We start from the raw sequence: 24,871 nt of genomic DNA on the forward strand, positions 1-24,871 counted from the left end.
AGTTTGATTAGATTAATTGATGCTGGATTCACAGAAGGGATTTTAACTAAAAACAGAGAGAGATTATTTGGTACCTAACTCTCCAAGTTTTGCTTACTATTACCATCTCCCTAAGGTCCATAAATGTGCAACCAATCCACCTGGAAGACCTATTATTTCAGGTATTGGGAATTTAACTTGTAATTTGTCTGAGTATGTTGATCATTTTTTGAAAAAATCTGTAATGGACCTTCCATCTTATATTAAAGATACACCTGACTTGATCTCTAAACTATCAAGGATTGAGAAAGCAGGGCGTAATTTGCTCTGGTTGACATGTGATGTTTCATCACTTTACTCTAACATAGCACATGATCTTGGCTTGGATGCAACTGATAACTTCCTGACAAGAGATTTATATCTACCTATGAAACAAAGGCTTTTTTTACTTGAGGCCATTTCATTTATGTTAAAACACAATTATTTTGTGTATCAAGGACAATTTTTCATGCAAATCAAGGGAACGGCCATGGGCACCAGATTCACCCCCAGTTTTGCTAATTTATTTATGGGGATATTTGAAGAAAAATAAATATACGATTCACCCCAGGGGGCTAGTCTGGTGTTCTATGGCCATTTTATTGATTATCTGTTATTCATTTGGGAAGGATCTGAAGTATCAGCTATGGATTTTATACAATCCCTCAATCATAACACAATGGGGCTTAACTTTACATAAAAAATGAATACAGAAAATATTGATTTCTTAGATTTAATATGATATTGGGATATAGAAGGCCGTATTTCTACAAAAACATATTTTAAGACAGTAGATACGAATAGTTACCTTAATTTTAAGAGTAACCATTATAAAGCTTGGAAAAGGAATATTCCTTACAACCAATTTTGTAGAATTCGTAGAAATTGCACAAACTTAGATACATTTGATGAACAAGACCAGATTTTAAGATCTAGATAAATTGGTTGAAAATGGCTACCTGGAGGCTAGAAAAAAGGAGAGGTCAGAATTTTTTAAGTCCAAAACAGTAATCTATGATGTAGTCTCTAAACAAGACCCTATATATGATATGAGTCAAAAAAATAATCTCAGATTTATAACAAAGTACACCACCAACTATGATAAGATAAAAAAATATACTTAAAAAACATTGGTATATACTCAAATTCTAAAGAGCCTTATAGATGAATACCCAATTTGTACATTTAAAGAGCACCTTCGCTAAAAAATAAATTAGCCCATAGTAAGGTTGTGATGAGGAAATATAAAAAGTTGAACACCAGTAAACTCCCTAAGGTAAATAGCTGGTTGTCAGGTAAAAAAGGGTTCTGTAAATGCAATCAACCTAATTGTGGTTTATGTGCATATACTACTGGAGATAGGATTAAGTTTAAATAATTTTCTACAAAGGAGAATTTTGAAATTACATCCCGTTTTTCCTGTGATTCCTTCTTTGTAGTATATTTATTGGAGTGCAAATGTGGAATACAGTATATAGGGAGGACCTCTAGACCCCTGAAAAAAAGATGGGGGGAACACACTAGAAATGTTAAGAATTCCCTGTTGAATCATACAGGGAGTGCAGAATTATTAGGCAAGTTGTATTTTTGAGGATTCATTTTATTATTGAACAACAACCATGTTCTCAATGAACCCAAAAAACTCATTAATATCAAAGCTGAATATTTTTGGAAGTAGTTTTTAGTTTGTTTTTAGTTTTAGCTATTTTAGGGGGATATCTGTGTGTGCAGGTGACTATTACTGTGCATAATTATTAGGCAACTTAACAAAAAACAAATATATACCCATTTCAATTATTTATTTTTACCAGTGAAACCAATATAACATCTCAACATTCACAAATATACATTTCTGACATTCAAAAACAAAACAAAAACAAATCAGTGACCAATATAGCCACCTTTTTTTGCAAGGACACTCAAAAGCCTGCCATTCATGGATTTTGTCAGTGTTTTGATCTGTTCACCATCAACATTGCGTGCAGCAGCAACCACAGCCTCCCAGACACTGTTCAGAGAGGTGTACTGTTTTCCCTCCTTGTAAATCTCACATTTGATAATGGACCACAGGTTCTCAATGGGGTTCAGATCAGGTGAACAAGGAGGCCATGTCATTAGATTTTCTTCTTTTATACCCTTTCTTGCCAGCCACGCTGTGGAGTACTTGGACGCGTGTGATGGAGCATTGTCCTGCATGAAAATCATGTTTTTCTTGAAGGATGCAGACTTCTTCCTGTACCACTGCTTGAAGAAGGTGTCTTCCAGAAACTGGCAGTAGGACTGGGAGTTGAGCTTGACTCCATCCTCAACCCGAAAAGGCCCCACAAGCTCATCTTTGATGATACCAGCCCAAACCAGTACTCCACCTCCACCTTGCTGGCGTCTGAGTCGGACTGGAGCTCTCTGCCCTTTACCAATCCAGCCACGGGCCCATCCATCTGGCCCATCAAGACTCACTCTCATTTCATCAGTCCATAAAACCTTAGAAAAATCAGTCTTGAGATATTTCTTGGCCCAGTCTTGACGTTTCAGCTTGTGTGTCTTGTTCAGTGGTGGTCGTCTTTCAGCCTTTCTTACCTTGGCCATGTCTCTGAGTATTGCACACCTTGTGCTTTTGGGCACTCCAGTGATGTTGCAGCTCTGAAATATGGCCAAACTGGTGGCAAGTGGCATCTTGGCAGCTGCATGCTTGACTTTTCTCAGTTCATGGGCAGTTATTTTGCGCCTTGGTTTTTCCACACGCTTCTTGCAACCCTGTTGACTATTTTGAATGAAACGCTGGATTGTTCGATGATCACGCTTCAGAAGCTTTGCAATTTTAAGAGTGCTGCATCCCTCTGCAAGATATCTCACTATTTTTGACTTTTCTGAGCCTGTCAAGTCCTTCTTTTGACCCATTTTGCCAAAGGAAAGGAAGTTGCCTAATAATTATGCACACCTGATATAGGGTGTTGATGTCATTAGACCACACCCTTTCTCATTACAGATATGCACATCACCTAATATGCTTAATTGGTAGTAGGCTTTCGAGCCTATACAGCTTGGAGTAAGACAACATGCATAAAGAGGATGATGTGGTCAAAATACTCATTTGCCTAATAATTCTGCACTCCCTGTAGTGTCCCCAGACATGGAGTGTGTTGTCATGGGGGACAGACTTATATTTTTAGTATTTTTCCCATTGAACATATAATTCCCAAATGGGGTAGAAATAGACTCATCCATCTTCGACAAAGAGAAAAAACCTTTTGGATTTGGAAAATGAAAACTATTAATCCATTTGGTCTTAATGAAAATATTGATGTGGCAGCTTTTAATTGAAGGCTTCATTATTAATTTTCTCTTCCTATTTTATATGTAACGATTTTTTTGATAAATGGTTTATCTTTGGTCTATATATTAAGTGCATATTTTGGAGTGAATATTATGACAGTTTTACCTTGATTATTATATTAGGTCTCTGTTACATCGCTATTTATGGTTGCATAATAGGGTATATTTTGTGCTGTAACCAAATTTTGTAGGTCCATATATTGTGTATATATATCCTTGAGGGGATATACTTATGTATGGTTCAATATCAGTGCATTTATTATGATAGAGTAATCTTATATATTCTATTAGGTTTCTATGTTACATCGTTATCTATTGTTGCATATTTGAGGATTTGTGCTGCAATTTATTTTAGTAGTGTTAATCCATATATTGTATTTTTACCTAGAAAGGGATTTACTATCATATGGTTTATTTTCAACTTATGTTTTAAGTATTAAGTATTTAAGTATTGATTTTTTATTTCTTTGTCAAATGCCTATAAATTCTCTGGCTTTTTATGAGTTATTGGTAAATATCCGGCCTTGCTAAAAAATTATTACTATGTATTTGGTTATATACACTTTAAGTTACTATACTGCGGGCAGTATTTATTCATATGTTCGCTATTTATTATAATATATCAGCTGGCTATATATGGCATTGATAGCAAACTGTATAGTAGCTTTTGATTGGCGTTTATTATTAACGCTAAATATTTAGAGTGTTACATTATTTATATCTCTGTCTTCGGCTAATCTATTATAATAATACTTGTGGAGTTCCGATGTATTTGGGAGAATTGTGATCTTTTTGACACTCCCCCATTTTTGTCCTATCAAGCATAAGCCGGTTTATACCTTGCATCTCATTGGCCAAGAGTATATTTGTACGGATGCGCTCTGAGCAGGATTAGACTTCGAGTGGGACCATTAAAAGCCGTGAATGTTCATTGTTTCAATATACACCTGATGAAGCGGTCAGTGTGACCGGGAAACACGTTGTGTATTTTATATTTTATGTGTTTTTATTAAAGCCCAAAATACTTTTAGCTATTTGACTTCACGGCTTTTTATAACATTTGACATTTCTCGCTGGACATTGTTCGCTGGAGCGTTACTCTTCCCACTAGTTTCACAGCGTGTTTCAAGGGTATAGGAATTCCCATACGCTTTTAAGTGGAGGAAGATGCTCAAGGACGTGTTATCACCTGGGTCCAGGCTGTATGATTCTGTGGGAGACCTGCTGTTCTTAGTGAGGATAGCTATCTGGACAGCTGCTAAAGGTCCAGGAGGCTTTTGTGGCACTTATCAAGTGCTTTTTATTTTGTAAGTACGATTATATACTGCGTGCGTGGAGACCTAGTCACACTGATGAGCACTATTGTGGTGCCTTCTTCTGCTTTATTCTTTCTATAGATCCGTTGTACTTAAATTGCCGTCAAGTGTTTGGAAGAAGTTTCGCATCCGTGGGTCTGACACATCTGAGGATTACTTGTGAGGACTTTACGTCTAATCTACAGATCTTTCAACATATATGAACTATCCTCCTACAAGTAATTGCTGTTGGGTATTTACTTTGTAGCATCTAATAATTAGTATCTTTATGATATATATGCTAATATAATAATTTTTGCCTTATCTTGTGGTCAGAGATCACTTAGAGCCTCACTTTTGCTTTGATTTCTGGTATATTCCAGCCGTAGATTGATGACGCGGCATAGCATCCATTTTTTTACTGCACTGTATTATTAGTATTTATATATATCACAATGTAATTATTTATCTGGTTGTTAAGATACACTCAGTTGCATTGCGACACACAAGTGTTATTATCACAATTTTTGACACTATTTTAGGCGCATCTAACTTTTATATTCATATTAAGTTAAAATGAAAATGGTGACGCACAAGCGGTAGCCTCAGGCAAGCTATCATCTAAACACACTCATACATACACTCATACATACACACTCTCACACATATGCACACACACTCACACATACATACACACACACACACACACACACACTCATAGAAACACACACTCATACATACACAAACACACACTCATACATACACCCACATACATACGCACACATACTCATACATACACACACTTACTTATACATATGCATACACACACACTCATACATATGCACATACACCTATACATACACACACAATCATACAAATCATACATACAGACAAATACAAAAACACTCATACATGAACACACTCAGACTCACAATCATGCACACTCTCTCACACATACACACACACACTTAGACACATTCATACACACTCACATAAACACATTAATACACGGTGTATTAGCATATTAGATATGTGTATGTATGTATGCTCAGAGAGCCAGTGGTGGTTTGTATAATGTAAACTGAGCCATTGCCAGCACAATACAAGGCACCAAGGTTGTGTGAGCAGACACACCATTTAAAGTGCTTATGCACGAACATATCTAGATATGCTTTATATGTCCATGCACAGTAAAAGCTCTCACTGAAAAAGTGATACATTTACTATAAGCATTTTATGTGCATTTAAGAGTGTCCTCTAGGGGTATTGGTAGGTTGCATAAAGATCTGGGGTTAGAGCCAAAGGTAAAACACAATTTTCCCTAATCAAATTCCACATTAATTGTCTAAGAGACAGAAAACCAATATACAACCTGGAGTCACACTACGGACCAATTAATACCAGTAATCTATCGTTTTAGGCTGAAGATGAAAATAAGTAAATTACACTGTCCTTCCTTAATGTAACTGGACCCCAGTAAAGTATTGAACATACTGCAGAACACTTTACAATTTAGCCCCTCATAGATATTTCATTAGCAGCGCCCCTAGTGGTCTTGTCTATTTTTGCAAGTAAAATCATTTATAATCTGTCAGATGAAGATGATTTATTTATGTTGACCAATTTTATTTACATATCTGCACTGCAGCAAAATAATGTGTGATAACATCCCCATGCTTCAAACATAGTACACTAGATTTGTGCATGCAATAAAGTATGTAATAGTTTTAACTGAAAGATGCACGTAGTAAAAGCATAAAATAAAGATAACTCTATCAGTGCATTTACCTTTTCTCCATGTTGGGAAGCATTTGTTAATATATTGTCCAGCCACTGAAACTGATTTCCTGGATCTGACATACTGGCTGTAGCGTTGTTAGTATCATAATACAAATTAGTGTTCAAGACAACGATACGGCTTCCAGCTCCTATATTAACAATCTGTTCCGTGTAAAATCCACCTGCCAGAGAAAAAAGGAATTATTTGCAGGAAACACTTTAAATTAAAGCACAAGATCCAGAATACTTGTGTTAAAGATGCTTGTTGTTCAGTTTGGGGTAGTGATTACTCTAGGTTTTTCGATTCCAATAAATCAAAAATGATGAAAACAAACTTGCATTAGATCCTATGAGGCCCATTTAACAAGCTCCGTATGGAGCTTGTGGGCCCGTGTTTCTGGCGAGTCTTCAGACTCGCCAGAAACAGCAGTTATGAAGCAGCGGTCTAAAGAGCTCAGAGCAGGCGGACAGGAATCGCCACAATTCAACCCGATCGAGTACGATCGGGTTGATTGACACCTCCCTGCTGGTGGCCCATTGGCCGCGAGTCTGCAGGGGGCGCCTCTTGTAAGCTGCTGGTGCAATGCTGAATACAGAGAGCATATTGCTCTCCGCATTCAGCGAGGTCTTGAGGACCTGATCCTCAATGTCGGATCAGGTCCGCAAGACCTTTGATAATTCAGCCTCATTATGTGCTGATATAAGAAGAAATTAGCAGATTATTAACCATTCAGCATCTGTATAGCAAGATACCACAAAGCTCACAAGATTATATAGATATTGCACAGCCTGAACTTAGACAGTGATATTACCTTAAAGGGACAGTATACACCAATTTTCATATAACTGCATCTAATAGACACTACTATAAAGAATAATATGCACAGTTACTGATCTAAAAATTCAGTATAAAAACCTTTTAAAAACTTAGTTAGAAGCTCCCAGTTAAGCACTGTTCAAAAGATTAGGCTGGGAAACCCACTAAAATGGGCTGGAAAGCAGAAAGAGTAGACACTCCCCCTCCCCCCTACCTCTAAAACTTTGGGGCTTAGTTAGGAGTCTGAAAATTAGCACAATGTTATTTAAAAATAAGCAAAACTATCCTTTTTTTTTTACAAAAAAAACCGTATGGGCTATATAAATGGATCTACAAAACATTTATGCAAAGAAAAATGTAGTGTACAATGTCCCTTTAATATATTTAATCTGCTTACTATTGCCGCTGGGCTGCATAATATGTGTAGATATACTGAGGATGTTTTTTATGTTGTACTTTTGATAAAACACTAGTAGGTGGCAATTTATAAGGTAAATAGTAATTTTAAGATGTTTGCAGATGCATTGTTTGCTGGCAATATGTTAAAAAACCCAGAAATTCCACAGTGCATCAGTATTTTTTTTTTTTTGTACTGTGAATTCCAGTCCCAGCACATGAAGAGTCTGGGGCGCGATCCGATATCGATCGCAGTTTGCGGCGCAAGCGAGGGAACCGGCGTCGCCCGCAGTTTCAGCTCGCAACTCGAGCCATCCCATATAGGTCGCCGTCAGATGCTAACGTGCCGTAAGTCTCACAAACCAGCGATGTCCAGAAATCTGCGTAAGTACAAATTTCTGGCGTCGCCAGTGACTTGCGGCACGTTAGAAACTGCCGGCGCCTATAAAACCTGACTAAAGTTTAAAACACCCGCACTGTCTAACACGCCTCCCTAACATAGCCCGCACTGTCTAACACGCCTCCCTAACATAGCCCGCACTGTCTAACCCTCTATCCGCTATCCCCCCTCACTAGCCTAACAATAAAAAAGCTATTAACCCCTAAACCGCCGCTCCCGTACCCCGCCGCAACCTAATAAAGTTATTAACCCCTAAACCGCCGCTCCCGTACCCCGCCGCCAGCTATATTATATCTATAACCCCCTAAAGTGAGCCCCTAACACCGCCGCCATCTATATTAAAATGATTAACCCCTAATTTAATCTACCTACCCCGCCGCCAGCTATATTATCTATATTAACCCTAAGTATATTATAGTTAATATAGGTATTACATTATATATATTAACTATATTAACCCTAATTATATTAGGGTTAATATAGTTAATATAGTTACTATAGTATTTATATTAACTATATTAACTCTATCTAACCCTAACTAAATTTATATTAAATTAATCTAATTCATTTATAAACTAAAATGTTCCTATTTAAATCTAAATACTTACCTATAAATTAAACCCTAAGATAGCTACAATATAATTAATAATTACATTGTAGCTATGTTAGGGTTAATATTTATTTTACAGGTAAATTGTTAATTATTTTAACTAGGTATAATAGATATTAAATAGTTATTAACTATTTAATATCTACCTAGTTAAAATAATTACCCAATTACCTGTAAAATAAATCCTAACCTAAGTTACAAATACACCTACACTATCAATAAATTTAATAAACTACTAACATCTATCTAAAAATACAATTAAATTAACTAAACTAAATTACAAAAAAAAAACAAACACTAAATTACAAAAAATAAAAAAAAGATTACAAGATATTTAAGCTAATTACACCTATTCTAAGCCCCCTAATAAAATAATAAACCCCCAAAATAAAAAAAATTCCCTGCCCTATTCTAAATTCAACAAATTTCAAAGCTCTTTACCTTACCAGCCCTTAAAAGGGCCTTTTGTGGGGCATGCCCCAAAGAATTCAGCTCTTTTGCATACAAGAAATACATTACCCCCCCCCCCCCCATTACAACCCACCACCCACATACCCCTATTCTAAACCCACCCAAACCCCCCTTAAAAAAGCCTAACACTACCCCCCTGAAGATCTCCCTACCTTGTCTTCACCACACCGGGCCGAACTCCTGATCCGATCCGGGCGATGTCTTCCTCCAAGCGGCAAAGAAGAATTCTTCCTCCGGCGATGTCTTCCTCCAAGCGGCAAAGAAGAATTCTTCCTCCGGCGACGTCTTCCTCCAAGCGGCAGCAAAGTCTTCATTCTTCCGGCGGCATCTTCAATCTTCTTTCTTCGCTCCGCCGCCGCGGAGCATCCATCCCGGCCGACTGCTGAACTTGGAATGATGTACCTTTAAATGACGTCATCCAAGATGGCGTCCGCCGAATTCCGATTGGCTGATAGGATTCTATCAGCCAATCGGAATTAAGTTAAAAAAATCTGATTGGCTGATTGAATCAGCCAATCAGATTCAAGTTCAATCCGATTGGCTGATCCAATCAGCCAATCAGATTGAGCTCGCATTCTATTGGCTGATCGGAACAGCCAATAGAATGCGAGCTCAATCTGATTGGCTGATTGGATCAGCCAATCGGATTGAACTTGAATCTGATTGGCTGATTCAATCAGCCAATCAGATTTTTTTAACTTAATTCCGATTGGCTGATAGAATCCTATCAGCCAATCGGAATTCGGCGGACGCCATCTTGGATGACGTCATTTAAAGGTACATCATTCCAAGTTCAGCAGTCGGCCGGGATGGATGCTCCGCGGCGGCGGAGCGAAGAAAGAAGATTGAAGATGCCGCCGGAAGAATGAAGACTTTGCTGCCGCTTGGAGGAAGACGTCGCCGGAGGAAGAATTCTTCTTTGCCGCTTGGAGGAAGACATCGCCGGAGGAAGAATTCTTCTTTGCCGCTTGGAGGAAGACATCGCCCGGATCGGATCAGGAGTTCGGCCCGGTGTGGTGAAGACAAGGTAGGGAGATCTTCAGGGGGGTAGTGATAGGCTTTTTTAAGGGGGGTTTGGGTGGGTTTAGAATAGGGGTATGTGGGTGGTGGGTTGTAATGGGGGGGGGGTTATTGTATTTCTTGTATGCAAAAGAGCTGAATTCTTTGGGGCATGCCCCACAAAAGGCCCTTTTAAGGGCTGGTAAGGTAAAGAGCTTTGAAATTTGTTGAATTTAGAATAGGGCAGGGAATTTTTTTTATTTTGGGGGTTTATTATTTTATTAGGGGGCTTAGAATAGGTGTAATTAGCTTAAATATCTTGTAATCTTTTTTTTATTTTTTGTAATTTAGTGTTTGTTTTTTTTTGTAATTTAGTTTAGTTAATTTAATTGTATTTTTAGATAGATGTTAGTAGTTTATTAAATTTATTGATAGTGTAGGTGTATTTGTAACTTAGGTTAGGATTTATTTTACAGGTAATTGGGTAATTATTTTAACTAGGTAGATATTAAATAGTTAATAACTATTTAATATCTATTATACCTAGTTAAAATAATTAACAATTTACCTGTAAAATAAATATTAACCCTAACATAGCTACAATGTAATTATTAATTATATTGTAGCTATCTTAGGGTTTATTTTATAGGTAAGTATTTAGATTTAAATAGGAACATTTTAGTTTATAAATTAATTAGATTAATTTAATATAAATTTAGTTAGGGTTAGATAGAGTTAATATAGTTAATATAAATACTATAGTAACTATATTAACTATATTAACCCTAATATAATTAGGGTTAATATAGTTAATATATATAATGTAATACCTATATTAACTATAATATACTTAGGGTTAATATAGATAATGTAGCTGGCGGCGGGGTAGGTAGATTAAATTAGGGGTTAATCATTTTAATAGAGATGGCGGCGGTGTAAGGGGCTTACATTAGGGGTTAATCATTTTTATATAGGTGGCGGCGGTGTAAGGGGTCAGATTAGGGGATAGATAAGGTAGATGGCGGGGATCGCGGTTGACAGGTAGATAGACATTGCGCATGCGTTAGGTGTTAGGTTTATTTTAGCAGATCGCGGTTGACAGGGAGATAGACATTGCGCATGCGTTAGGTGTTAGGTTTATTTTCTAGTTAGTTTAGGGAGTTACGGGGCTCCAATAGTCAGCGTAAGGCTTCTTACGGCTGCTTTTTGTGGCGAGGTGAAAATGGAGTAAGTTTTCTCCATTTTCGCCACGTAAGTCCTTACGCTGCATATTGGATACCAAACTGCGCGGGTTTGGTATACCTGCCTATGGCCCAAAAAACTGCGGGCGACGGCAGAAATATACGGGCGTAACTTCTAGGTTACGCCGTATATGTGATACCAAATCCGCGCAAATATTGGCATCGCCGGCTTTTGCGGGCGACGCTTTATATCGGATCGACCCCCTGATGTCTTAAACCTCTACTAAGCAAAGCCTCAGTACATAAATGGGGGCAATTAAATGTTCTGAACTGTGTAACACTATTGAGATGCCTTGCTTCATCACACGTTGCTTCCTACCCTCCCTGGTATTATATATCTCATGGCTCCCCTTAACTTACACCTGTCTACACACTAAAACTAAACTTCTACATAACTGAAGATCACATATAAGGTTTCAGAAAAAAATAATATTATTGAACTAAATACAGGCTGATCTGAACATGGGACAGACAGGGACAGGAAGCCAAAAACTCTGACTGTCTTGGTAAAAACGGGAGAGTTGGAAACTATGCATATAACAAACTTGATATTGTATGTTTGTATGTGTAGGTACAGTGTAGGATGAAACACATATTTTTACACCGTTAAGTATACAAATATTTAAAATATATCATTTTTAATTATGCTTCTTGCTAGGTAGCACCAGACGTTCATAACTAATTATTATTGATATTATTAAAAGAAAATATTTTCAAAAATAAAATAAGTTTAGTCATTTTATTTCCTTGGTGACCAGTGTTCTGTTTTTAATAACTATCATATATGTATTACTTAATTCAGATAAAACCATTAAAATACTGCAAAAAATAGTTTTTGACCATACCTTTCTGAAAGCTAATTAAAGATTCATTTTTCAGCCAAGGACTCCATAACTGTGCAATTCTGTTGTAAATGGAGTTATTGTGTGGTGGGAGCTGACTTTTGGGGTGAAAATCATGGTTTCCTAAAGCAGAGTAAACTGTAGTATCTGGAGAAAAAAAAGTAATGTGTTTAGTAAATAAGTTCAATATTTCCAACCAACATTATTTACAGTTAGACAGAATTATTTTATTTTGTTCTATGGAACTTATTCATTTAAGGGACATGAAACCCAAAATAAAATAGAACATACAATTTAAAAAAAAAAAAAAATCACTTATTGTCACATTTGCTTCATTCTCTTGGCATCTTTTATTGAAGTAGCAATGCACTACTGGGAGCTAGCTGAGCACATTGGTAAGCCAATGACATGAGGCATATATGTGCAGCCACCAATCCCCAGCTTGGGCATTGCTGCTTCTGAGCCTACCTAGGTATGCTTTTCAACAAAGGCTACCAAGAAAACAAAGCAAATTAAATAAAAGAGGTAAATTGGAAAGTTGTTTAACATTGCATGATCTATTTGAATCATGAGTACTTAATTGTACATTTACTGTTCCTATTAAAGGGCACAGGTGTTTTAAAATTAACAGTGAACTATTTTAAAAGATAACTGACATTGGAGAGAATTGTATACATGAATCTAGGCTACTGAATGGTCATTAGAAGCAGAAATCAACACAAGAAATTGGATCCTTTCTATTTGTGCAATTAGAAGCACTGGTAGCATAGTCTGAGGCAGAACAGGCAGCTCATGGTTCCACTTCTCACATAGAATCACAAAATATCTATTTACAAAAACATAATTTAAGCTTACCTTGTAAATTAATTTCTTTCATTGTGGTGAGAGTCCACGATCCATTACGCATGGGATTCACTTCCTGGCCACTAGGAGGAGGCAAAGATTCCCCAAAACTCTCAAGAGCACTTTATCCCTCCCACATCACTGGTATGCCAGTTGTACATTTAGTAAAGTAGGAGAAATAGTAAAGAAAATGTAGGAATAGGCAAAGCATGGAAAACAGGTGCAAAATGGTACTGTCACCAAAATTTAAAATATCAATGAGATTGGGCGCGCTCATGGACTCTTACCACCATGAAATAAATGGATTTATCAGGTAAGCATACATTATGTTTTCTTTTATAAGCTGGTGAGAGTCCACGATCCATTACTCATGCAAAATAATAACCAAGCTGTGGAGTCCACAAGTTATGATAGGCGGGACAAAAATCGTAAAAAGGCAGGTACTCATTTTCCAGACACTGCTGCTTGTAGAACCTGCCTACTAAAGGCATCTTCAGAAGAAGCAGAAAAATCTAAATGGTAGAATTTTGTAAAAGTATGTAAGGATGATCATGCTGCTGTCTTGCAGATTTGTTCAACTGAAGCCTCATTTTTGAAAGCCCAGGAAGTAGAAACTGATCTGGTAGAGTGGGTCTTAATTTGTTTTGGAGGATACCTATCCACCTCTAAGTAAACTTTGTGAATAATACATTTAAAAAAAAGAAGCTAAAGTAACAGATTTAGCTTTCTGGCCTCTACAGGGGTCAGAGAAATATATAAAGTGAATAGAGAATTATCTAAAATCTTTGGTTGCTTGTAAATAAAATTTTAAGGCACTGACTACATCCAAAGTCATTCCTATGAATTTTGAGGATTAGGACAAAGAAAAGGAACAACAATCTCTTGATTGATATTATCCAAAGAGACAACCTTTGGTAAAAAAAAATCCATCTTTGTCATTAAAATAGCATTATCTTCTAGCTGATGAAATTGCCAATAAGAACAAAACTTATCAAGAAAGATACTTATGTCCAAAGAATGCATTGCCTCGAAGGGAGAAATTTGCAATATTCTAAGCACCAAATTTAGATTCCAAAAAGGAGAAATAGGTTTAATCACTGAACAGATTATAACCAAAGCCTGAACAAAAGTTTGAATGTCAGGAGATCTTGCAATTTTTCTGTGAAATAAAACAGACAAAGCTAAAATCTGACCTGTCAAAGAACTTGCAGATAAGCCTTTATCCAAACCCTCTTGTAAAAATTTAAGAAGTCTAGCAATTCTACTGGAGATATTTTTTCTCACACTAAAACAGAAAAAACGTCCACATTTTGTGATATGTTTTTCTAGTAACTGGCTTTATATCCTGAATTAAAGGGACATAAAACCCAATTTTTTCTTTTATGATTCAGATAGAGCATGCCATTTTAAACAACTATCAAATTTACTTCTGTTATCAAATTTTCTTTGTTCTATTGTTATCCTTCATTGAAAAGCAGGAAGGTAAGTTCAGTAGTGTGCATTTGTCTGCAGCACTATATGGCAGCAGTTTTGCAACAATGTTATACATTAGCAAGAACACTAAATGGCAGCACTATTTCCTGTAATGTAGTGCTCCACGCATGTGCACACTATCTCTATAGATATCTCTTCAACAAAGAAACAAAGCAAATTTGATGATAGAAGTAAACTAGAAACTTTTAAATAAAATTGTATTCTCTATGTGAATCATGAATGAAACGTTTTGGGTTTCATGTCCCTTTAAACTTTCTATAACTTTATCTGAGAAACCTATTTGTTTTAAAATTAGGCATTCAATCTCCAAGCCTTCAAGTTGAGAGACTCAAGATCTTGATGATAGAAATACCTTCAGAAAGAAGATTGTGCCTTTTGAGTCCATGGATGATGGCTAGACATCAGTATTAGATCCGCAGACCAAGTTCTTTGAGGCCCCGCTGGAGGAATTAAAATTCCAAATGACTGCTCTTGTTTGACCCGAGATATTGCTCTGTTTAGAAGAACTATTGGAGGAAAAATGTAATCTAGTTGAAATGACCAAGGAGCTGCTAGAGAATCCACTTGAGGATCTCTGGATCTTGCACAATATCTGGGAAACTGATTGTTTAAACGAGTAGCCATTAGGTCTTTCTCTGGGAATCCCCATCATTCTATAATCTGTTTGAACACTTCCTGATGTAAAGACCATTCCCCCAGATGAAGAGATTGAAAACTCAGATAATCTGCTTCCCAATTGGTCACTCCTGGAATATGGATGGCAGAAATTGTGCAAAGATAGTTTTCTGCCCAAGACAAGATAAGAGAGACTTCTTTAATCGCTGAAGAAGTGTGAGTTCACCCTGTTCTAGGATTTTGATTTTCCTGGACCCCCATACTGCACCTCAACCTGAAAGATTTTCGTCTTTCATGATTATTGTCCAGGATAGATGGACAAAAGATGCACCCTGAGAAATGGACTGGTTCTCTATCCACCATGAAAGACAGTTCTTTGTAGTTGGATCCAAAAGGATCATTTGAGAAAAATGAGAATAGTCCTTGCACCACTGGGGTAGCATGCATAACTGAAGAGGTCTCATATGAAACCGATCAAAAGGAATTGCATCTGATGTAGCAATTATCAGACCTAGAACTTCCTTGCAAAAAGCTACAGTTGAATTGGATAGAGACTGAAGCTTGGCCTGTACAGATTGAGACCAGGCCTTCTGAAAAAGACATAATCTGCCCTTTATCAGAAGTGAATCTGGATCAGGGGCCAAACCTTCATGCAGATTTAGAAGTGTTGGAAGACATTTTGGACTGTTTAGATTTATTCCAGGAAGGATTAGCTTTCCAGGAAGGTCCAGAAGAGTCCTGTTTCTGTTTAGAGGAGGAGGATATTGGTTCCTTGACTAATGAAAGAAACAAAAATGATCTGAAGATCTATTCTTTCCTTAGACTTCTTGTCTTGAGGAAAAAAACTTACTTAATCCCAGTAACAATGGAAATAATTGCATCTAAATCAGGTCCAAATAAAATCTTTCCCTTCAAAGTGTGAGCTGGAAGTCTAGATTTTGAGGCCATGTCAGCCGACCAAGATTTGAGCCACAATGCTCTGCTTGTAAAGTCTGTAAAGCATTTGTTGACTGAACATGCTTCAAACAAGATTGAAAATCTTTATCAACAGAATTATCTGAAAACTGTTCAGATAAATTGTCAGACCAAATGGTAGAAGCTGCTGCCACACAAGCAATACTAATTACTGGTTTAAATAAATAACCTGCTTGAATAAAGGTCTTTCTGTGAATGGACTCTAAGTCCATAGGGTCCTTAAAAGAGGTGCTATAGTAGTGATTCTAGCAAGAGTAGAAATGGCACCATCTACCTTTGGAATTGTCTCCCAAAGCTCCACACTAGCAAAAGTTAAAGGGAACATACGTTTGAAAGCAGAAGATATATTAAAAGGAATGCCAGGCTTGGACCATTAGATTAGTTAGGATACCACCTCAGGAACTGGAAAAACCTCTGGGGTTTTAGACAATGGTTTAAAAATCAAATCCAATTGCTTAAATGGGCAGTCTAGTCAAAATGAAAGAAAAGAGAGGTTAGGTTAGTGTCAAATAGTTTCATAGTGTGATTAGTCTAAGGGGAAGTGTACAATATTAAATTAAACTACTCCACTAAAATGCTGCTTAACCCTAAAATACACTATACTTCCAAAAATAGTGTCAAGATAAAGAAAAAAATTAAACTTTCATGATTCAGGTAGGGCATGCAATTTTAAACAACTTTCCAATTTACTTTTATCATCAAATTTGCTTTGTTTTATTGGTATTCTTTGTTAAAAGCTAAACCTAGGTAGGCTCATATGCTAATTTCTAAGTCCTTGAAGGCCACCTCTTATCTCAATGCAATTTGACAGTTTTTCACAGCTATTGCTAGTTAATGTGTGTCATATAGATAACATTGTGCTCACTCCCGCGGAGTTAACTATGAGTCAGAACTGATTGGCTAATATGCAAGTCTGTCACAGGAACTGAAATAAGGGACAGTCTGCAGAGACTTAGATACAAGGTAATCACAGAGGTAAAAAGTGTATTAATATAACAGTAGATAACAGGATACCAGCACTCCAGAAATAAAGTAGAAATTCCTTTATTTGAAAAAGTTTAAAAGCATACAAGGCAAAATCGGAATCCCTAATAAAAACAAAAGGAAAGGGGATCCAACATCCCTGCAGCATCTACTTTATTTCTGTAGTGTCGGGATCCTGTTTTCTACTTTTGATTTATCACACCTGGACAGGGGTGTGCTACTGGTGGCACCCAGCAGACTAAGTGCTAGCGCAGAAGACTGCCACTGTTACTTCTCGGCTTGAGCATTTAACTCTATGTGTGTATTAATATAACAGTGTTGGATATGCAAAATTGAGGAATGGGTAATAAAGGGATTATCTATCTTTTTAACTATCTTAACTACACTGTCCCTTTCATGGATTTTCCTTCTATTGGCTTAGGATCCTGTACATTTAAGGTACTTAAATAGACAGTTTACTCAAAAATTTTCTCCCCTTTAATTTCTTCCCAATGATCCACTTTACCTGCTGGAGTGTATTAAATCGTTTACAAGTAGTTCCTTTACCCTTATATTGGAATTTTAAATTGTTTATTTAGCATGTGGTATCCCCACCTATTCTGAAAGTTTGTGGCCGCGCGTACCAGCTATAGATAAGCTTTGTAAACACAGCCAGCAGAAGAAATTACACTCCCAGTGCGATATAGCAGAGATAAGGTAATAAAATGTTGATTTTCCATTGTTCTCTCAAAGTACTGGTGAATGTTTTAAGGACAGATATAAGATAAAGAAGCAGGTATATGTGCACAATGTGATACAGTAATGAGATCTGATTATACCTACAAGCTCAACCCATTTTATTAGGTTGTGGCTTCAAAACACAAAATCAGAGCTTTAATATACAGAAATAAGCCTTAAAAAGCTAATTTTCATACATTTTTTACTCTGCAGTTGGTAAAAAAAGCAATTGTAAACACATTAAGGGAAAAAATATTTTACAGTATACTGTCCCTTTAATACTTCCCTCAACAAAAATTCTTAGATGCTCAATCTTAAACATAAAAGTGGGGGATTCAACTTATTGATCTGAAACTGACTCCTGATCTTCAGAAAGTACTTTGCCCTCAGAAGAAGAGTTTGATGAGTTAGTTAGAGTTAGTATCTGAGACTGCAAGTAACTGTCTAGCAGTTCTGATATTAAGAGAAGCAGAAGTACTAAGTAATTCTGTAGAATATTGTAAGAGGCTTTCTTGCCATTGCTTGGAGGGGGCATTGCAAAATCTGAAGAACTCCCCTGTACAATACAAACTGAGGGAGAACAGACTCCTTCCGAGGCAAGGAGAGCATTAAATCAGTTAGAATGCATAAGGTGATCTGTACATGAACTGCATAGTTGAACTGGAGGCGTTACTGGAATAATCTTACAGAAAACACACTTGAACAATTTATCAGATGATCTACCATCTAAAGGATCTAATTTAATGGAGACAGATAAAGAATGCACCATTATAGACACACATATTCAGCAGACAGAATATCACAGTAAAAAAAACACTGAATATAGATTAACAGGAGACAACACAAAGTGAGATAATCAGGGACTTATCACACTGAAGTCCGAGGCAAGAAGTGGAAAATATTGGCAACACAATATGGACCCTTATAATCAATATTGCACACAAGACAGATAGGCAAATTAAACCCTGGCGCTGGAAAATTTGCAAAAATCTGACCTCCTCCAAAGGACATGAAACAAGAATCAGCCGGACTAATGGCTCAGCGTGCTGACAGAGAAAGTAAAAATGGTGGTCTTTCATTAGGCCTAGAAAACCTGTTAATACCTTCACAGCAGAACCTTTAATATACAGAAGCGCTAATCCGATATGAATGTGCACACAGTAGCGTGCATTTGCATAACCTCCAGTGCAAAGTCATATTGAGAAAAAAGTTGTTGGTAATCAATTTCCATTGCAGAGAAATACAGGAGCGTGCCTCAATAGCACTCATAGGATTCCCACTCTGTTATGAAATAAGCCAATGCGTGCTATAATTTAAGGAGAAAATCCAATTTTACGTTTTTCTGTAATGCATGAGTGCGCCTTAGTGCTGAGGGAAAAAGTGAAATAAAATTAACAAGGGGTGAAATAATCTTTTGGGTATCCAAAAGTCCATGAATTAAGAGTTTATGTGTGCAAACTAAATAAAGGTCACTACTGCCTATCATAATTTCAAAAATACATAGACAATCATAACATTTGAAGTCTAGTAAGGTAAAGACTGCTAAAATAATGTCCCCTGGCTATGATGTATCATGGATATGTACCTGCTAATGGCCTGTGGGCTGACAGAGTGCTAAAAGTCATACTTTGGTGCCAAGCACCCAATCAACTGAGCTTACCAGTTGCAGATAAGGACAGCTTCCACTAGATTGACCATCCAGTGCTAAGTACATTACAGCAGAGGATATAAATCAGGAGTAGCTTGATGACCCAACAGGAGGAGGCTAGGGACCTGTTCCTGTGACACCTGTGGAAGGCTTGTGACTATAAAGCAAAGAAGGGGAGCAGCGCTAAGAGAAACAATAGGGTATTTGCTATGGTATATAAATTATTAGAGGGTGATACCAAATAGCTAGTGAGTTCAAATGCGGTATTTGTTATATCAAATAGTGATCTAAAATTAAATAATTATAGTATGCAAAGAAATATAAATGATATATAAAACAATATGGGTAAGAGAATGAGTTTATATTTAACAATACTGTATCACAATAAAATATTACAATAAAATAATGATATGGATCCGGATCCTCTACTCATAAAAAAATGACACCATTGCAATAGTCTATGATGGACCAAGTGGTATAAAATATAAAAGATATCTAAAAACTATATATACGATATCTAAAAAATATGAAATATATATAAAAAGTGTCCAAGTGCTATTTGTCCATTTTAGTTTCCAAAAAACTATATTATATATTTTATACCACTTGGTCCATCATAGACTATTGCAATAGTGTCATTTTTTATGAGTAGAGGATCCGGATCCATATCATTATTTTATTGTAATATTTTATTGTGATACAGTATTGTTAAGAATAAACTCATTCTCTTACCCATACTTAATTGTTTTACATATCATTTATATTCATTTGCATACTATAATTATTTCATTTTAGATCACTATTTGATATAACAAATACCAGCATTTGAACCCACTAGCTATTTGGTATCACACTCTAATAATTTATATACCATAGTAGATACCCTATTGCTTCTCTTAGCACTGCTCCCCTTCTTTGCTTTATGTTTCTCCATTAACCCTTAGGGAGATTAGGTGGTTTTTTGGGGAGTCCTAGCAATATTAGCGATATAGTGCGAGGCAGTATTCATTTTTTCTTTTTCCTCAGAAGGCTTGTGAGGAGCTTCTTTCACCAAGAGTAATTGTGTCATTGCCCCATACTCTAATCGTGCCTTATATTAGTCTGAGAACCCCTTTTAATGAAGAATCTAGAGCGCCTCAATTTTTCACCCACCTCCTGTGAGGCAAAGATTTAGACTGGCATACCAGTGTGGTGGGAGAGATGAAGTGCTCTTGAGAGAATATTTTCCTCCTCCTAGTGGCTAGGGAGCAAATCCCAAAAGTAACAACCTTACAAAAAAAATAATTGTTTTTGAGTTAAAATGATAAGGGAAAAAAAAGAACTGTTTTGGAGTTAAAACATTACTTCATAAGCACAATGTGGGGAGTTTTTCAAGCAAGTAATAAACCCCTTGAAAACACTGGTAGGTGTTTTTACCTAATCACCCTTGACAGTGCTCACTAGCTGTAGTGAGTTTATGCACTGCTCTAAGCTATCATTGTGCCATATGGGGAAAAAAGAATAATATTAGATAAAATATATTTTACAAAACCAAGCAAACTAAATTATGAATTTAGATTACGTTTTATTTTCATTAATTTTATAAGCTAATTAATTAATGGAGTATTACATTATGAATTGAACACAAAAACAATATAAAACATCATCAATTTAACATTTTAAACCAATTTTTGCATGGAGAAAAACAGTTAATAAGTTTTGGGGTGATAAGCACAACACCTACAGTTTTAAAAGCTTTATAAGTAGACTGAAAATAAAGAGGGCTTTTATTTAGGTAAGAATTTTTTTTTTTTTTTTTTTTTTTAAAATAACAAATGTCCTCTCTGTGTTTGGTTTCTTTTTACCTTATTTCCCTCAGATACCATTTTTTTTTTTAAAGAATATACAAGACTGTAACGTTTAAATCAACTGATAAACCAAGTGATACGGAAATAGTTGGACCTAATTATATTGATTTGATCTGTTTTATTGCTGAGTATAAGACAGATTAAAGTGCTTTAATAATTAACACTTACTTTTATTGATGAAAATGATCCTTATTTAAATGAAGAATATTATTGTTAATGCTATTTTAAGAACATTAAATGCTAGAATTATGTAAGAGGTGACATGATGTATCTATTTAGAAAACTTCTATCCTTTATCGTTTCTTATTTATTTCTGCATGTTAATATGAACCATTTTTATTATAAGAGAAGAAGAGTTAAAAGGGGGAAGTTATATGAAGTGATAGAGCAATATTGAGAGATAACAGATAATGCAGGAATAGTATATACGTAAAGAGGAAGACTTACGGGGGAAACACTGTATTGAGAAATAGCAAGCATAGGAAGAGTTATAGGGCTGGCTTATCTACCATTCCCTGGAATAGATGTGAAATAAAATGCTGACTCTCTACAGGGCCTGCCCTCAAAAAATTATATAAAAAATGTGCCTGCAAGTTGTCTCCTATGGAAAGTATGAAGCTTGCTGAAAAAGGAAAATTTGCTAGGGAGAGTAAAGTTACCAGGGGGTGCACTTAAAAAATATATAGATTAGATATAGATTACCCTATAATATCTTACTATTACCTCTGTTTACATATGCATGTGTTTTTTAATGGGAATAGGCGTTTTACATATTTTGACACAATCTTGCGAGATCTGCAGGGGTGAAAATATTTAGAGGATACGCCAGATCTTGCAGAGAATTTCACAGTGTTTTTTGTTTTTGCATGTGCAGTGTAGTTTTGTTACTATTTCTACTTTATGTATTCATTTTTTTTCTTGTGTAATACAAAATTTAAATGTTTCCATAAAATATGTTTTTTGCAGAACTATTTTATTACAAATATAATTTAACAATACAATTTTTACTGCTTGTTTTTAGTTCAATATTTCATTTATTCATTTTAGATTATTTTAATATTATGTATATATTTTGTAATATATATGCACTTTCTTCACAAACTTAAAGTGAAGGTTAATTTTGACGAATTAGTGCCCGGTTTTAATAATCTTATTAAAAACAAGGGCACTTGAATTCATCAAAATTGACATTTCAAGCGTGTTCTTCAAAAACTTACCTTTTAATCCTGAGAGTCGCTGCAGCACTTCCTCCACCCCTCACAAGTCCTCTTCGCGAGTCCAAAATGATGAATCCGGCTTCATCCAATCACGGCGTTCCCTCAGGCCATGATCCCCCTGAGGGGAACGCTGTGATTGGAGGAAGCCAGATTCGTCATTTCTGACATAAACAGAGACTTCTGAAGGCCGGGGGAATCGATGGAGAAGCTTTCAGGATTAAAAGGTAAATTTTTTAAGAAAACACTTGAAATGTCAATTTTTATTAATTAAAGCGCCCTTGTTTTTAATAGGATTATTAAAAACCAGGCACTTATTCGTCAAAATTGATCTTCACTTTAAATACAAGTAACATTGTGAGACACACTGTTTTCAAGATACAAAACAGCCTTTAGATAATTCCTGCTGGGGGTTCATAGTACTGGTGAGATTTCTTACAGCATCTTGCAAGCTCAGAGACCCATAGGGAGAGTTTTTATGGTTAGGCAGCAGGTATTATAGGAAAGGTTATATACATAGAGAAAGTTATAAGAAGGCCATAGGGAGACTTAGAAGATGTTTCTGGGGGATATATGGGTTAAATGTGATATGGAAAAGCCAAAGCAGTTATACTGGAGGTTGTTTAGAGAGATATGAAGAATTACGGTTAACAGTTATATGGAGAGTTGAAAGAGCATATAGGAATGTTCTATATGAAGATAAAAGATATATAGTGATAGTAAACAAGTCCTCATGAATCATACTTGGGAAAACCTGACGGATTTGGTTTGTCAGCAATTCAACAATCTCAAGTACAGCAGCTTCGCTAAGCTTCTCGTTGGGCACATGTGGAGTGTCATCTCTAAAAGTCAACGCAAGAAACAGGCTGTTAGAAATACTGTAAATGAGTAACCCAGTAACATTTTTAATACATTTACCATTTTATTTTCATGGGACCTTAAAGGGACACTGAACCCAAATTGTCAATGTTTCTTCGTTCTCTTGCTATCTTTATTTAAAAAGCAGGAATGTGATGCATAGGAGCCGGCCCATTTTTGGTTAAGAACCTGGGTTATGCTTGTTTATTGGTGGGTAAATGTAAGCCTCCAATAAGCAAGCGCTATCCATGGTGCTGAACCTAAAATGGTCTGGCTGCTAAGATTTTCATTCCTGCTTTTAAAATAAAGATAGAAAGAGTACAAAGAAAAAATGATAATAGAAGTAAAATAGAAAGTTGATTAAAATGTCATGCTCTATCTGAATCATGAAAGAAAAAATTTGGGTTCAGTGTACCTTTAAGTAAAATTTAAAAATATATAACTATGTATTCTGCAAAATATGCTATCTCTTAAATATTTAATTTTATTATTGACATTTTCAGATGTATAAATGAGCTGAGGAAGGACTTTGGTGACTATTTATTGACATTTTAAGCTGGCAGTGAAGCGGAAAGGAAATTAAGGATCTAGATGGGTATGCATAGCTCAGCTGTGCACAACCCACTGTAGAGATAGGCTCTAATTGAGTTATATTTTAAAACCTCATGCTTCATCCTCACACCCACAGCATTTTCTGGAAATTATACATTTTGTTAATTCTATAAGGATAAATTCAGCTGTTATCTGCCCACCTTGTTGTACTGCATCTGTTTATCCTTCTATCACAGGCTGCTGACACCAATTATAATAACTTTGTGGAAGTGCCGGTACTGTCTTTTTTAATGGATTGAAAGAGCCACAGGGTCATAGCAGTGATATGTGCAGAGTGTGGGTAATTAATAGGTGGGCAGGGCTAAGGGAATTATCAGCCCACTGGGCATTTGCCAGGTATGCCTATTGGTCAATCCAAGCATGATCACTTGGTAGCGCTTCAGGCTTTGGTTAAAATTAAATATGGATTGAACTACAATGTTTTTTATTTCCCATATAGAGTATCTAACTTTGTATGGAAGATCAGCTGTAATCAAAAGCTTTTGATGTCTGTTAACCAATAAAGGAAGAATTTTATAGTATGTGCTGTGGACATCTACTTTGTACCAGTGCGATTGGGGGATTTGGCAGAGTCCCTGTCTTCACGTACACTACAATACTCTAAGAAATGTTGCAGTTTTGCTTCTATGTGTATGGATGAAGATGTGTTCGGTATGTCACATTATTAACCAGCTACACATTGTCAAGTAATAGAAGCTCTAGAGGAAACAGACCATCCTTGGAAATATAAGGTTATACTGAACAGGGTCATTGATAACTTACAAAAAAAAAGCAAGTGCTGCAGCCTACAAGTTAATTTAATGAGTTATGCCCCAAGCCTTACCTCACACTTAACACATGTATTTTCAAGACCTTTTGTCTTT

The 24,871-nt window shown here is 36.1% G+C and overlaps 1 protein-coding gene across 1 annotated transcript in view; it reads right to left on the reverse strand.

The window, feature by feature from the left end:
• Window positions 1-24,871, reverse strand: part of LOC128651799 (acid sphingomyelinase-like phosphodiesterase 3b) — a 67,773-nt gene that overhangs the window by 27,286 nt on the left and 15,616 nt on the right. The window contains exons 3-5 of the mRNA XM_053704784.1: window positions 23,283-23,380; window positions 12,205-12,348; window positions 6,435-6,607 (exon numbers count right to left, since the gene is read on the reverse strand). Of these exons, the coding sequence (XP_053560759.1) occupies window positions 6,435-6,607; window positions 12,205-12,348; window positions 23,283-23,380 (415 nt within the window). The remainder of the gene's footprint in view (window positions 1-6,434; window positions 6,608-12,204; window positions 12,349-23,282; window positions 23,381-24,871) is intronic.

Source organism: Bombina bombina, chromosome 3, assembly GCF_027579735.1.
Source record: "Bombina bombina isolate aBomBom1 chromosome 3, aBomBom1.pri, whole genome shotgun sequence".
In the NCBI taxonomy this organism is placed as follows: Eukaryota; Metazoa; Chordata; class Amphibia; order Anura; family Bombinatoridae; genus Bombina; species Bombina bombina.